Genomic DNA, 15,884 nt, shown 5'->3' on the forward strand with positions numbered 1-15,884 from the left:
ATCTCGAGATTGCAATCCCGAGTCAACTACTAAAAGGATTATTTACAAAATAGCATGCTATTTACGAATTATTCCGCTAATTTGCAGGTGCAGACGCACTCGGGATTATTTATTCACGGCGTCACACCATAATGCATCGATGCCTCGCTCGAGCACGAATTGCTCTTCTTGCGCTGGTGGAGATGGGGTTTCTTGAATCTCGAGATTGATCGCGAAGTGGGCCGACCGGGCTAAAATCTCGAGATTGAGCAAACTCGGGCTGGTGCAGCACCGCCTTAACTGCTTAAGCGTACCAGGTGCCATGCACGGTGATTTCATTGGATATATAATGGTCCCTTTCTGGAAGGGGGGGGGGGTGGGTGGCAGATGACTCTCTAATAGGTGACTATACAAGATTAAAATTACCCTCCCCCCCGATTGCCGACCATGCCAGCCTTCAGGTACCCATTACACCTGGGTAGAAAGTGGCAATTGTAGACAGATGACATGCCAGAGGACAGTTTTGCTGAGGTGGGATTTGAACCCTAGACCCGGGACTCATCCACACATCCACAGCCCCTCTCAGACCCCTTGCCTGGATACCTATTTTCAGACATCTAGATGGTGTCTATGGGCCTGTGTATATATGTTTGTTTTGGTGGATGGGGCAATCTAGTTCAACTATCCCTTCATCGATCTGAACTCGAAGACTTCAAGTTCACGCATCAGTGAGGTGTATCTAACTGTCATGTGACCTCCAAGTTATCTTTGGTATGTCTCATGGTGAAGAAGAAATCAATGACCTGACCGTAATCATCACAATCTCTTTGCCAAGCTACAGAGCTCTGTCAATGGATGATCATAGCTTCTACTAATTCCTTGATCGGAGTTATATATTTCTGCATATTAATTACGAGTTTCTCTTTCATGCGGTAGGTTTCTGTCATGCTTTGATTGCTTAATGTATTTATATTTTTTTAAGTTTGTGGAGCAGGAAATTTTTTTAAACAAAATTTCCAGGGCTACTCTGTAGCTCACCAGTCCAAATTTGCTATATTGTGTTAAAGTTTACATTGGACTCTCTAGCAACTTCAAGGGCTCTTTAAAAAAAATAGTTTTGAGGGCTCTTCGGGGCATTTGGGGGCGAATTCACCCTGAGCCCTTGTGTATTTGTTTTCTGTACTGTTGAGGAAGGTAGATAACTGGGTGTTTCTTGGTTCTACCAGTACAGACACACATGTTGAGTATATTAACTGTTGAAATTTATTTCCTAGCTTTCTGGAATTGCCCCAAACTTTTACATTTTATAACATTGTCTCTAACATACTCATTATGAATTTACTAACCGTATATTTTCAGTTACTAACTTCTTCACATTTTCAACCTTCATTCATCTTTTTAAACTTCCATAGCAGACACTGCTGAATAACAAAGCCGTATGTGTAAGCACATAATTCTCATTTGGTACATAAGTTGTGAATCAACATACTGTTATCATAAAGCGCAGAGTATTATCATTTCATCCATCGATTTAGATTTAGTCATATTTTTAGTACATTCATTCAACTATTGGCTATCTCATCTGCACTCCTAGTATTTCCTTGTACTTTCGAATTTCATTCATGCATTGTATAGATACAAAAATAGTCAAAATTTCTAGCTTTACTGATATTTCACTGAAGAATAGGTTTTTTTTCATTTTAATCCAATACATATATTTCTTGGAGCTATCCACTATTGTTTTTCACACCCCTACCCCAAGCCATAATAATCCTGCATGTAGTTTTAAACCAGGGGCGGATCCAGGATTTTCCAAAAGGGGAGGGGGGCACATTTTCCAGAAGAAAAAGTTGACAAGCAAAAAAAAAGTCTTCACTTTCAAAAGGAGGGGGGCACACTTCTGTTTTAATGGCATTTTTACATTACAAATTTTAATTGTGCCTCACATCTCAAAAGGGGTGGCACAGGCCGGCTGTGCCCCCTCCCTCCTGGATTCGCCAGTGTTTTAAACATCTCATCACCCAGCAATCTGGGATGATATTAATTACATTCAAGTTTAGTCAAAACCCACCTTGGATCGTAACTCTCTAACCAAAGATGTTAATAAATTGAGAGTATCCTGCAGATATGGCATGGTCTAATCCCACAACCATCTAGAGAAGGTAAATGAAGCTTTTGACAGTTTGGATTGGATGTGTAAGGCACTTTGATGATGTGAGGTGATAAGTCAGGAATAAATAAAGTCTTTTAGATGGTAAAGTCAAAGGAGGTACTCCAGGATCAACATAATTTACTTATATTCACCAAGTTAAATGCTGAAAATTTCATCAAATTCTGATCGCAAATAATAAAGTTATCAAATTTGAATATTAGCAATATTTTGTGTTTTGTGTGCATGTACGCGGTCATCATGGATATGTAATAGTTGAGCTGAAGATGTCAAGTCCCCACTTTCCTTTTTCTTTTCTTTACATGAAATCATAATTGTATCATATTTTCATATAGGCCTACTGTATGTGTGTATGATATATGCCTCCTTTAACAAAATAAGTTGCACTAAGGACCATATCCTACCCAGTTAATTCAGTAGTCAATCCATTTTTTTTTTATTCTTGGAGGACAAAATCTGAATTGATATTTATTTCATCTAATAGAAATAAGTTGGAATATGACATCATTCGCTTGGTCATTGCATATTAATGGAGACAAGCAGAACTGTTTCACCAAAATCACACAAAACTTTAGTAGAATATGATTTGATATAATAAGATATGTTATTCCTTGTCCAATTTGGATGAAATTATCAGGGTTTTATTTGTCTGATTTTACTTTATCTGTAACTGTTAAATTCATATTATCTTCAGCCTGGAGTACCCCTTTAAGTTCTTGCTTCCAGAGTTTCAATCCAGTCTCCTTGATGTCTATTTGGTGCCTTGTAACAAGAATATAAAGGTACCGATGATATCATAAAGAAGGGGATGACCAGATTAAAAATTCTTTGACAACCGAGCGTCTGATGACAGAGATTCCGTTCATGGATCAACCACAGAGTAGTTGCCATGACGATTCATCAGAACATTAGTGTGCTCATGTTACAGTTTAACCAGTGAAGGAAATGCATGAGGATGATGGATGATTTCGCACTTATGCAGCGCACGACACTGGCACCGGTCCGACGGTCCCTGACAGGCCAGTAACTTTTCAGACATAGCCAGATTTTACTGGTCCGACATGACCAGTAAAAAAAATATATTTCAAACTGATACAAATTATACATGTATATGCTTCTCTTTTGTAAATTATAATAATGCCTCTGGAGTCTCAAAAATATGGCTCTCATGAATTATGTTGTGTGTACCTTGTCTTAGTTTTTTTTTTTGGGGGGGGGGGGGTAGGGGGTAATGATAAGCAATAAAAGACAGCAAAATAAACTTTTTTAAATATTTTTCTTTATTTTTGGGACCAGTAAAGTTTAGGTTCGGACCAGTAAAAATTTGAAAAACTGGGTATCTACTGGTCCGATATAAACAGGTTGGACCAGTAGAATAAAAGGGTTAGTGTGGAGCCCTGACTTACGACAGACAAAGTCATCCCTTAGCTTCCCAACATCAAATGGTTTGGGGCAACCATCTTTTTAAGATCACCCCAAGATCTGCCACAAACAAGTTCACAGAATCCACTTTCTACGTACAGCAGATTAATGAGAACTGCTTTTACGGCATAATTCCTTTTGGCACAAAAAAGGAGAATAAACTTTCTACGTACATTGTACAGCGGAATTAGGAGAAATGCTTTTAAAGCATAAATCCTTTTTGAACAAAAAAATGTAATCAATTTTCTACATACATTGTACAGCGTATTAATGAGAAATGCTTTTATAGCATAAATCCTTTTTGAACAGAAAAGTAGAATCAACTTTCTACATACATTGTACAGCGGAATAAGGAGAAATGCCTTTAGAGCATAATTCATTTTTGCTCTAATAAAGGAGCCCTTGAAATTCAAGAAAACCCCCCCCCCCCCTCAGATTCAAATATGGACAAAATAGTCCCTAAAATAAAAATTATTTCCTACCCTGGTAAGAGTCACACGAACTAAACCAAATCTGGTGAGTGTTTCATAAAGCTGTTCGTAAGTTAAGAGCGACTTTAAGAACGACTGGTGATCCTTTCTTGTGGAAAATGGTACACACCATTAGCGATTGTTTAGCGCGTAAGAAAGGATCACCAGTCGTTCTTAAAGTCGCTCTTAACTTACGAACAGCTTTATGAAACGACCCCCTGCACTGATCAGAGTATGATGTACCTTCCAGTGGTTTAGAGTTGCATTTATCCTCATTACCCGGTCCCTTAGAGAGGACATTATGCCTTTAGTACTCTGGTTGCTTGATGCCTTTGGTACTCTGGTTGCTTGATTTATAAGCATTCATAATTTTTTTAGTAATTGGGTAAAAGAAAAAAGCACCAACACCAACATGCTATACCAGTTTCTGTAGATGATTTTTTTCCTGATATTTATTGTGGAATGTGTTGTACATGTAGTTTGTTGCACCGTTTCCCAGACCACCATTCAATCATTCACATTAGATTAGGTCCTACTTAAAAAAAGCTAGATGCACCAACTTGAATACAGTCAACCTTTAATAATTCAAACACCCATTTTGTCATCAACAGAAAAAAAAACTTGGGCAAGAGTAATCACACAAGAGCCCTACACTTATAGTTTTGTTAAATTAATAATGATTTTAAATTGTGTCCTAGTGAATTAAAACTTTTGCAAGCAAGGTTGACTGCATTTAAGAAGTTAAATTGAATCATTATATATGCACATCATTCAACAATACATGCATCTTAGGTAGTGAAATATCATTTCACAGCAAAAGCTTTGGTTTTATATAAATGGGGAGTGTTTCATCAATATTTTCTTCCAACAAGTTGTCAGATCTGACAGCTTTCCTTGATTTTGATTGGCTGAGAAGCACTGTTACTATGGTAACTGTCAGATAATATGGGACTTGTTGGATAAAATGTCCGATAAGTCTTTTCATGAATCGCTCCCCACGTAGATGACCACACAGGCTACTTAATACCCTGGTGTTCTTTTCTTTATTTCAATTTTGAATTTAAAACTCTATATTGTGTTTAACACTTAATTGTGTGGTCTTCTAGAGACATCAACTGGTGTTAGTTGTGACACCCTAGTTCTGTCTCCTCTGATCCTGTTGATTTAGAATTTCAGAATCCCTTTGATAGTAATGCTAATGCATATATGTGCCACACATTTGTATTTTAAAGAATTACAAATTGTGTTTTGGTTACCTTTCCTTTTACAATCCAGGTTGTGCAATATAAATGTTTTATAATTGAGATCCAAACAGTTAAAGGAAAAGCAGAGTGATTAAGAAATAATTAAATAGATTTTTAGAACAAACTTGGTAATCCTGCACACCTTGAATGACTTGAGTGGGGTCAAAATATTGAATAACATAGTACGTGTAAGATCACCACATGCCCTTGAAGCTCAAGTTTTCAGATTTATAATATTTACCTTCAAAAGAAGTTCAAGAAACTAAATTTGTTATGGAGTACCGTACAGATTGTAATATATTTTGTTGATCACAGAGATTGTAAGGCTTCTGTTTCTGATTTAATGATGATAATGAAAAGGTTACTGAGTCTGGAGATGTGTAGACATCGGGAATGTTTCATAAGGTATCTTGAAAGTGATTTTCACGGACTAATTTTCTGTGAGCCAATCAGATGCAAGGATTTCTGAAGCTAATACATGTAGTAGGTGAAAATCACTACTTTTTGAAGAAATGCTCCCTTGATCCCTGAGTCTTGAGCATCATTCGCTCTTTTTTATTATTATTATTTAATCTTTTTTTCCTTCCTTCTTTCTTTTGTCCTTTCTTTCTTTCCTGTCTTTCAACACCCTAGCTTCAGGTAAAGATGTTGAGGTCTCAGACAAGGGCAAGGAGATCCGCAGAAGGAGCTTCAAGAGGGCCAAAGAGAAGGAGAACAAAGCGGTAAGAATCACCTTTAACCTTTCAATTCAGATCAATTTAAAACATTTACACCCTCATTGCAGATTCAATCTAATCTTTTGTGTTAATATCAAGTCGACCATCTCGATACTCAGGCCGTTCTAAAAATGTTGTTTAACTATGGATAGCCAATGGTGGCACAAATCTCTAACCGTACAGGGTCAATTTATCAGCTGTTTTGGCACTCAAATAATTCATAAATGCCTGGGAATAACTGAAATATTTTTCTTCACCAAGTAAAGCATGAAGAAAGAGCACATTGAATTTAATACCCCTTTCATAAACCCAATAAAACCTATCCTCCAATTAGCCGCCTAAGAGTAATGCGGATAATTCAATAAAAATTGCGTTCACAAACTCCGAAAATTATCCGCATTATTTTTACGAGCGCCCGTCCTGAAAAAGGCGGATAATCGTCATGACAACTGGACACGCCCCCTCCGATGCGGTTGTGTTGGAAAAGGGTGACCTTGTGACCGCACCATGGCAATTATTTGGAAATACATTCATAAACTCAAAATCTTGTCCCGATGCTGCTATTATGCGGATAATAGCAGCATCAGAATAATGCGGATAACTCTTGTCCTCCTGATTTTACGACCAAATTATGCTGCTATTAGCCGCATAATTGTGTTTTATTGGGTTTATGAAAGGGGTATAAGAAACATACAATTTACACATAATTTTGACATTTAGACATTGTGGGAGAATCATGGTCTAGTGGTTATGAATCTCGTCTTTAACTCTTAGGGACGTTTCTTATTTTAATGATAATGGTAATAATAATCATTTTACATATTGCAAATTTGCAAATGGCCTCCAAGCGGTAATGAGAGAGGAAATATGAATTGAAATAGAAATAGAAATACTTTGCACTTCAAAATGTATCAAAACTATTATTACAATTTACAACTAGTTTTCACCAGATCATGAATAAAAGAATACCATTAAATTGGCCAACAAACATATGATATCAATTTAAGATTTAAAAAGATGAGTTTTAAGCATAGCTTTAAATGTATTAACACAGTTAGTATTGCGAATTTGTAGGGGGAGATTGTTCCAAAGAAATGACGCTGCATAAGAGAATTATTCCTGTAGAAAGTCTCTTTTGAGCTTGTAATACCATATGCGAAGTTGATTGATAATCAGAAAGTTACATACATAAATAATGTCCTGATTTTTTACCCAACTTGGAAAGTGCTTCAATTGATATTAAAAAGAAAAAAATATATGCAGATATGTAATTTCAATCAGGCTCCTGAATAACAAAACACAATGGCAAAATTTATCCAGTATCACACATTTTTATTTCATATCCCCAATATGACAAATGTTTTGTGGCACATTTATATTATCTAGTAAGTAATGTACTGGAACATTAAGGCCCGAGTTCACAAAGGTGGTTTTTGAAACCCACGGATGAGTCCATGGTTTATGCAGATTTCCTGTATAAATTACACTTATTTTACCGCGTTTATTAAAAAATGTCCAATGCTGATGCGCGCTTTTGTCACAGTGCGTCAAATTTACGCCTGTTGCCGTGGTTATCCACGCTATTTTATTCATGAGTCCTCTGTTTTTATTCCTGAGTCCACTGCTCAAACAGAGGACTCGTGAATAAAATAGCATATCTAACCATGGTAACAGGCGTCAATTTGGCGCACTGTGACAAAAGCGCGCATCAGCATTGGACATGTGTTATACACGCGCCTGATACGCGCTAAATTAAGCGTAATTTATACAGGAAATCTGCATAAACCATTGACTCAACCGTGGGTTTAAAAAACCACCTTTGTGAATTTGGGCCTAAATGTTTTGTTAAAGTAGATCATAACTGTTTCAAGTACCAGACTTTGCCTCAAATGGTTCTTTCTTTGTCAGTTACATCCCACATTTTTGTCACATCTAACCGAACAGGATGAGGTGAGATTTTTCCTTGAAAGTTTTTCATTCAAATTGACCAAAATACTTCTTTCAAGTAGCATAAATGGCTTTCATACATATTTGTTTCAATTACCATTCATCATTTGTCTATTTGGCCTCTTTACTGTCAGCTTCTTTACAAATTTGAGTCATATTTCATGAAGTGATTTGGGTTTCATGTGTGATATGTGATTTCTGGTTTTTCTCTTTTCTTTATTTCAATTTGATGATATAACTGTAGTCACCTTCCTAAAATATTTTCTGTGGTTTAACAAAATATGAAATCATTACCTGTGCATTTAAAAAAGAATCATGTGCAAAATTATGTGGCTTATCAATAAACAGATAGTTTTTATACATTTATAACTGCACATAAATGTATATATATAGGCCTATCGTGATTGCTCTTGAAATATATTCTATTTTATACTGTTTTGCTACATAAAAGGAACACCATGTTCTTAGCTGGATTTCTGTAATAATGGCTAATAAGTTTGGTATTAGCAATAGCAGCAATATAAAAAGTTTCTTACTTGCAAATATACATAGGAGCGCTATTCATTGCATATGGTACTGTGCTGAAAACCTTTCACTTTGCAACTTCTAACACTACCGAGACTTGTTTTCATTGTTGTATTAATATAAGACCGTAATAAAATTTTTAATGTTCTTTATTGGGAGCATTTAAGTACCTCCATGAAAATTTGAATGAACCAATGATAATAGTAATAATGATATTGATAACCCATTGTGACTTTGCCATCTTTCGTCTAAATTCCATTAAAACATTTTTTCAGCATGGGGATGACATCTGTTTTTTTTTTTTTTTTTTTGGGGGGGGGGTAATTTTCTTTAAACTGGAAACATCAGATCATCTCCACACCTTTATCCACCTTTTTTTTCCATCAAATAAAGTTTGCTACCTGTATGCTCATTTTTTACGCCTCTCTTTGTGTTTCCCAGCTGATAGCAGAGATGTATAATATTTATGTTTAGTCTAACTCTGAATTGTTTTCCAGAACAATGCTCCTGTTGGAATTCAATTTAAAAACAAGCTTCATCTGTCAGCTTTCTGAAGGCTCTAGTTTTTTAGAGGTGTACTCTTCAAAATGCTGTCATTTTGGCCTGAGCCTGGATTCTAATTTTCTTACTTTCTCACTAAACATATAAATCCTCTGCATTCTATGAAAACTACTACAGTACATGCCAGATATTAACATTTGATCAGAAAGACTAAAAGTTCTGTTCATGAATTTTAAGCTTATCAATTGATATTTCCTTTTCTTGGGGGGGGGGGGGGATCATTCTGCTGGTAACCATTACTGTCCTTGTCAAAAACCTTTTGAATTTGTAAAAGTCTCCCATCAAATAGTTTCCCAAAATTCGTTACACTGACTCTTCAGTCACTAGATCAGTGTGTACTCATCTTTGCTATTAATCATTCAGATGCATTGTAGTGTTGGTAACAACAATGATTTATTGACGACCTCTTATATTTCAATATTTCAATTCTTTCAAAAATGTTGACCAACAAGTATTATACGATAGCAGAATTGTGGAAAACGCATATTTCTTTATCTATTTTTTAAATGTAGTCTTGCCCTTTCTTTTCATGTAATTTTTAAACGATCGAAATGCAGAAAATGAATCAAAACGGGCTGAAATGCTGTAAGAAGTAAGCATAACAACTGTTTGCAAGGTTCCCAGCCCATCAGGGAAAAGAATTTTACTTTTTTCCAGTCAGGGAAAAATCAGGGAATTTGATAAAAAAATACCTCAAATCTGGCAAAAATGCCTCAAATAAGGGAAAAACCAGGGAATTCTCATCAGCCCAGAAGTCGAAAGCACGGTAGTCAGTCAGACTCTGTTTTGTTGCACATCAAAACAACATCAATTGAATGACTGGTTATGGTGGTACTAATTGGATTTACATTATTGTTTTTATACTGAAAATGGGAATGGGTTAAAATATTTATCAGGGAATTTTTAAACTTTGTCAGGGAAAATCAGGGAAATTTGTTTTCTTAAAATGTTGGGAACCCTGGTTTGAAATCTTTAGCATATAACATAAAGTATAATGATTTTAAAATAGAAAAATATTGATATTTTTAAGGTTCCATAGGAACATGAAATGTGTAATGCATAAAAGGCTGTAGCTTTTCCGGTAGATTGTAAATTTATACATGTTGTTGGTAATCGACTAATTCTTCTGTTATTGTCTTTCACTGCAGGCCCAAAGTGGACCTCTTCCGGCCAAGATCTCCCTGAAGAGTGACAAGTGTGAAATCTGTGGCAAGAGGGTCTATCTGGTGGAGAGACAGGTGGTGGATGGTCGACTCTTCCACCGCAACTGCTTCAGGTGTACCAAGTGCAGGAGTACGTTGCGCCCGGACTCCTACAAGCTTACCAAGGATCCCAAGAAGTTTGAATGTATGTGCCACAGCGATAATGGTGATATATGGAACTTGCGCATGAACGTTACAAGTCGGGCTGGTGCTAGGTTGGCGGGAGTAGCGGAAGAAGGGGGAACTATATGGCAGAACAGGACAACTAAGGCTCCTCCAAAGAGGCCAGATCAGCCACCTCCGAAACTACCCCCGAAGGCAACCACTCCTGCAGAACCTGCCATGGGGAATTCAAAGCCTAGCGTGCCTCCTGTAGCTGAAGGAAACAAGCCAGCGTTTCCTGGCTCTGTTCCCTTGCATCCCCATCTTTTGAAGTCGGCCGCCAGGGCAAGGTTTCATCCATCAGGTAGTCCAGTCAGCAGTCCTCAGCTTCAAAGACACCCCTTCAATGGGTCTGTCAGTTCCTTAGCCACTCAGAGAGATACAGACATGGCAGCTTCACAGGAGACTCTTGACAAGAGCACTGAGGATTCGCCGGCCAGACCTGTACCTCTTCCGAGGTCGATCACGAAACCAAAAGAAAATGGTGAGGTGTCCACTGGAAAAGACACTCCTGAAGCTTCCACAGAGAAATCAACTACGGAGAGCAGCAGGGAAGAGTCCAAGGTTCCGGAGAATGGAGATTCAACCATGTTTTCAACAGACGATGATGAATCAAAGTCTTCCGAAGTCCGGAGCCTTCAGGAAGGCGAGTCCTTGGGATTTGAGAGTAGTGATTTAGACAATATCAATGACAGTTTCAACCAGACTTTCAGAGACACAGATGATGCGACTTCAGCAGAGGAGTCGACAGCTAAGGTTGTAGTTGCGACTGCTGAAGAGATCAAAGAGGAAGTTGAAGATTCTGGTAAAGAGGATTCACAAAAATCAGAGGAACCTGTGGAAGTTAGTTTGGATCAGAATGAGGATGTCAGTGTAGCTAGTGAGGAAAAGGATAAGGAAGAAGAAACTATGAACACAGTCAATGTCGCCAAAAATCAAGAGAAAACTGATTTAGAGATTGTCTCCAATGATGTAACAAACAAGTCTGTGGAAGAAGGAAGTACTGGTGATAGCGCATTGTGGGACACCAAGGTTGAGTTATCTGACTCGTTTCAAGATGAGAACGGTGAAACAAAAAAGGCAGAAGAAGATATTGGTATTGAAACAAGTGAAAAGACTGTTGAAAATGATAATGAAAATGAAAAAACAATTCAGCCAACTACGGTTGTGATAGATGAGAGAACTGAAGGAGATAAAGACTCCGAAAATAAGCTTCAAGAAAATGAGAGCCAGTTGGAAGATCCATCTGGAGGGAAAACGACCGTTGATTATGATGATTCACTAAACCCATTCGGAAGTGATGATGATGTAGAGACCGAAGAGCCTCCCAAAAGACAGTCTACGAATCCATTTGATAGTGATGAGGATGATGATGGTTATGACAATAGCTTGAATCCATTCGGTGATGAGGAGGAAGAAGAGGGAGAAGATGAGACCCCCGCAGATGGGAGTGTCAATCCGTTCACAGGATCACCGATTGAAGAAACGCCTTTCAGTTTGAGACTCAAAGGGGATATAAGGGCTGCTTCTTTCTCGCATCCGAGGAGACCAGAGAGACCTCCCCCTCCAATCCTGAGCTCCGGTTCCTACTCCGTCAAGACCAGGTCTCAGATCCTGGAGGAGCTGAAGCGGGACCGTGAAACGCTGAAGAAGAAAAGGGCTGCACCTCCACCACCCCCTGGTGGAAGCCCGGGAGGGGTCACGGCTCCACCTAGATCGCGCAAAAGCCGCAAAGCACCGCAGCCCCCACAGGTTGCTCCAAAAGCAGCTTCTGATGGAGAGCTTCCTAATCGGCCTGCTGAGACCAAGAACGGGGAGTCAACGCCAGCCACACCAGTACCCCAACCAAGGAAAGGACCAATTGCGAATGGCACCAAACAAGAACCAGTGCCATCACCGAGGATGAAAAAGGTACAGAAATTTGGTCAAAAGTTGCCCATTACAGGTATGCCTCTGAAACAGGTTGATCTGAAAAACATAGAACTTAAAAAGGTTCAGAAACCACCATCTGATTTCAGGAAAGTAGAATTGAGGAAGGTTCGAAAACCTGAGGATATCGATGATAGGGATAGGGATGGGGATGATGAAATGGAAGTTGAGCCCGTATGGGTGAAGATGAAGAAGGATTTTGATGTGTCAAGAGAAAAGAAAGCAGAATCAAAACAACTTAATGAAAATGACACAGATAGCAAAGGTATGATGAGTAAAGGTGTTACCACCAAAGATGAATCTCAAGTTGTGTCATTTAGAGGGCAGGGTGTTGATAAGGAACTAAGGGATGAAAAGGCTAGTGATAGTTTGATCAAAGAAAACATTAAGTCAGAGGAACTGTCCAAGACCACAGAGAACAAAAGCAAAACAGAGAGCACCTCACTTGGTGTATCACAAGAGAATGAAATGAAGCCAAAAGTAAGGCTCTATATGAAAAGGGATGAACAATTGGCTCTACGAGATGAAGAAATGCAGGAGCTGGCCCTGAAAAATGAAAAAGAGGGTGTGGTAAGTTGTAGCGTTGGAGATGGGGAAAAGAAAGAGGAGGTCAAACCAAAAGACCTTTCTCTGAACATAGTGCCTCTGAAGCCTAAACAGAAAGAGGAAGATGGTAAGGGTATGATGGAGAGTAAGGTTACATCGGGACCTAAGATTGGTTCTATAGCGCAGTCCAGCGCAGAAACGGATGATCTAGAGGACATCATGAAGAATGTAATGGAATTTCTTAACCTTGACTTTGAATTTGAGAAAAAAGCCGTTGAAGGTATGAATATGGAGGATTTAGAAGACAAGGTCGACTTGCCACTCCCCTCCGGGAAGATGGAAATGAAGAAAGAGAAGACGGAGTCGTTGAGTCGGAGCAAGGAATCCAAACGTCTTCTCTCCGACGGGGAGGAGGATGATGATGTCACCGAGTTGAAGGTGAGACCAATGACAAGGAGGAATGAGATACTGAGCGATGATGAAGCAACACCGGTACCTGCACCAAGGAAGAAACGGTACCACCGGCGCCACAGCCAGCGCTCTGATGTGACTGTCAGTCAAGCATCTACCATAGAGGATGAGGTGCGTTTGCACGGTGACTTGATGAAGTGCACGCTAGAAACGAGCGCAAGAATCGGCTGGACGATGGACTGCATAGAAATTAGCATTATGAAGCAGCAAGGATGGTATGCCAGCATGTGTAACCCTTTAATTTTGTTAAGTCACCCGAAATGCGCTTGCCCTCTGGAATAGACATATCCAGCAAAGTAAATGAAATTAAAAGGATTCCTTAATAGTTTTCTGGGTTAAATTAAGACATATCAGAACATCATTTTTCCTTGATCTTATTTCCTTTCAGAATCATCAGGTCATTGCATTATAAAGGAGGATTTTAAACTTAATTTTGACAAGAGAATGACAAGTACAGATGGTGAAATTCAATTCTTAAAGTTGATTGGAAGATAAAAAGAAATTAATTAACAAGTGTAAGGTTTTAAAATTTCCTGAAATAGGTTTATCCCATATCTATGTGATAAATGACCAAAGTCAATTAGCAAACATTCCTAATGAAAAAAAAAGAATATTACAATAGTTCTATTCTTTCCACAGTGATATCTGTGATAAGCGACAAGCAGCCACAGTCCGTGCACTCTTTCATTTTGTGTATGAAACAAATAGACCTCTCCATTGTATGAAATGGGACATTTCTAATTAGATCAAACATTTTAAACATAATTTCATATCTATCTTAACAAATTGGTCCTTTATTGATCTTTTGAGATAAGAAATTAAAACAGCATGTTTGATTGGATGTTAGTTTAAGGCATGAAGCATCCTGCATGTGTGCATGGCACTATCATAATTGGATTTTTTATCCTTCTCTTTTACCTGATGAGAAACATACTAAATACCAAATAATGAAAGATTGTACTTCTCACATATATAGATGTCTTTGGTACTAGATAGCAATTCAGTTCTAATATCACAACAAAATACCCAACAAAAGATGAAACATTTCAAGGGCCTTTAATAGCGTGTTTGTCTTTGCATCAGGAGTTTAAAATGACACATTTTACACATTTTATCTAGAATTGATTAAACTTGACTTTGATGATGCTTAATTGATATGAAGAGTGTTTCATCAACATTTTTGTGTCATAAGTCGGATGTGACAACTTTCCTCGATTTTGATTGGCTGAGGACAGTTCCTATGGTAACTGTCAGATAAAACATACTTTGTTCGATAGAATGTCCAGTAAGCCTGTCCGTGAAATGCTGCCCTGGACTTCATACTATGGAAAGCTCTACTGGATCGTCGGCCAAAATATTCATGGAAAACCTCAAAGTTCATCATGGTGGTTATTTTTTCTGTGACATGACCTCCAAAGGTCGACATCAGGGATTCTTCTTAAGACATATTTCCCTGGAATTTCTGAAAGTTACCAGTATCTGTCATTGATGACATTTATTTCTCTGTGGAAAACATCAAAGTTAAAAATGGTGGTTTATTTTTCAGTGACATGACCTCAGAAATTACCTGTATTTGTCATTGATGACATTCATTTTTTTCTGTGGAAAACATCGAATTTCATCATGGTGGTTTATATTTCATATACATGACCTCAGAAGGTCTATCAGGGATTGTACTTAAAACATGTTTTTTCTGGAATTCTGAAAGTTACCTGTATCTGTCATTAATGGCATTCATTTTTTCTGTGGAAAACATCAAAGTTCATCATGGTGGTTTATTTTTCAGTGACATGACCTCCAAAGGTCGACATCAGGGATTGTTCTTAAGACATATTTCTCTGTAATTCTGAAAGTTACCAGTATCTGTCATTGATGTCATTAATTTCTCTGTGGAAATTATCAATAAAGATTGTAATGGTGGTTTATTTTTCAGTGACATGACCTCAGAAGATCCTTCAGGGATTCTTCTTAAGACACATTTCTCTGGAAATTTGAAAGTTACCTGTATCTGTCATTGATGGCATTCATTCATCATGGTGGTTTATTTTTCAGTTACATGACCTCCGAAGGTCTATCAGGAATTGTACTTAAAACATGTTTTTTCTGGAATTTTGAAAGTTACCTGTATCTGTCATTGATGGCTTTCATTTTATCTGTGGAAAACATCGAAGTTCATCATGGTGGTTTATATTTCATATACATGACCTCAGAAGGTCTATCAGGGATTGTACTTAAAACATGTTTTTTTCTGCAATTCTGAAAGTTACCAGTATATGTCATTGATGGCATCAGCCCCACACCAGATTTGGCATCCCCTTCGCAAAGTTCTTGGCACAGTTCTTTCCCAGGACAAACCACACTGTTCATTAAGAAATTAGCATGTTTATTCAGTTGTAACTTTCCAGTAATTAAAACCACGGACACCACTCTGTGGCAATGGATTGAGCCGTGAGTGCCTTTGCCAAGCATTGTCAATCATCAATCAAAACACTAGAATTGACTGTTTACTGTATGATCTACATCGAGATATATATCAGGTC

At 37.9% G+C, this 15,884-nt stretch overlaps 1 protein-coding gene across 1 annotated transcript in view; it reads left to right on the forward strand.

Annotated features, from left to right (window-relative positions):
• LOC129269661 (F-actin-monooxygenase MICAL3-like) overlaps nucleotides 1–13,943 on the forward strand; it is a 36,756-nt gene extending 22,813 nt beyond the window's left edge. The window contains exons 4-5 of the mRNA XM_064105911.1: nucleotides 5,919–6,007; nucleotides 10,183–13,943. Coding sequence (XP_063961981.1) covers nucleotides 5,919–6,007; nucleotides 10,183–13,626 — 3,533 coding nt within the window. The 3' untranslated portion in view covers nucleotides 13,627–13,943. The remainder of the gene's footprint in view (nucleotides 1–5,918; nucleotides 6,008–10,182) is intronic.
• Nucleotides 13,944–15,884: the final 1,941 nt, after the last annotated feature.

This window comes from Lytechinus pictus, chromosome 10, assembly GCF_037042905.1.
Source record: "Lytechinus pictus isolate F3 Inbred chromosome 10, Lp3.0, whole genome shotgun sequence".
Taxonomy (NCBI): Eukaryota; Metazoa; Echinodermata; class Echinoidea; order Temnopleuroida; family Toxopneustidae; genus Lytechinus; species Lytechinus pictus.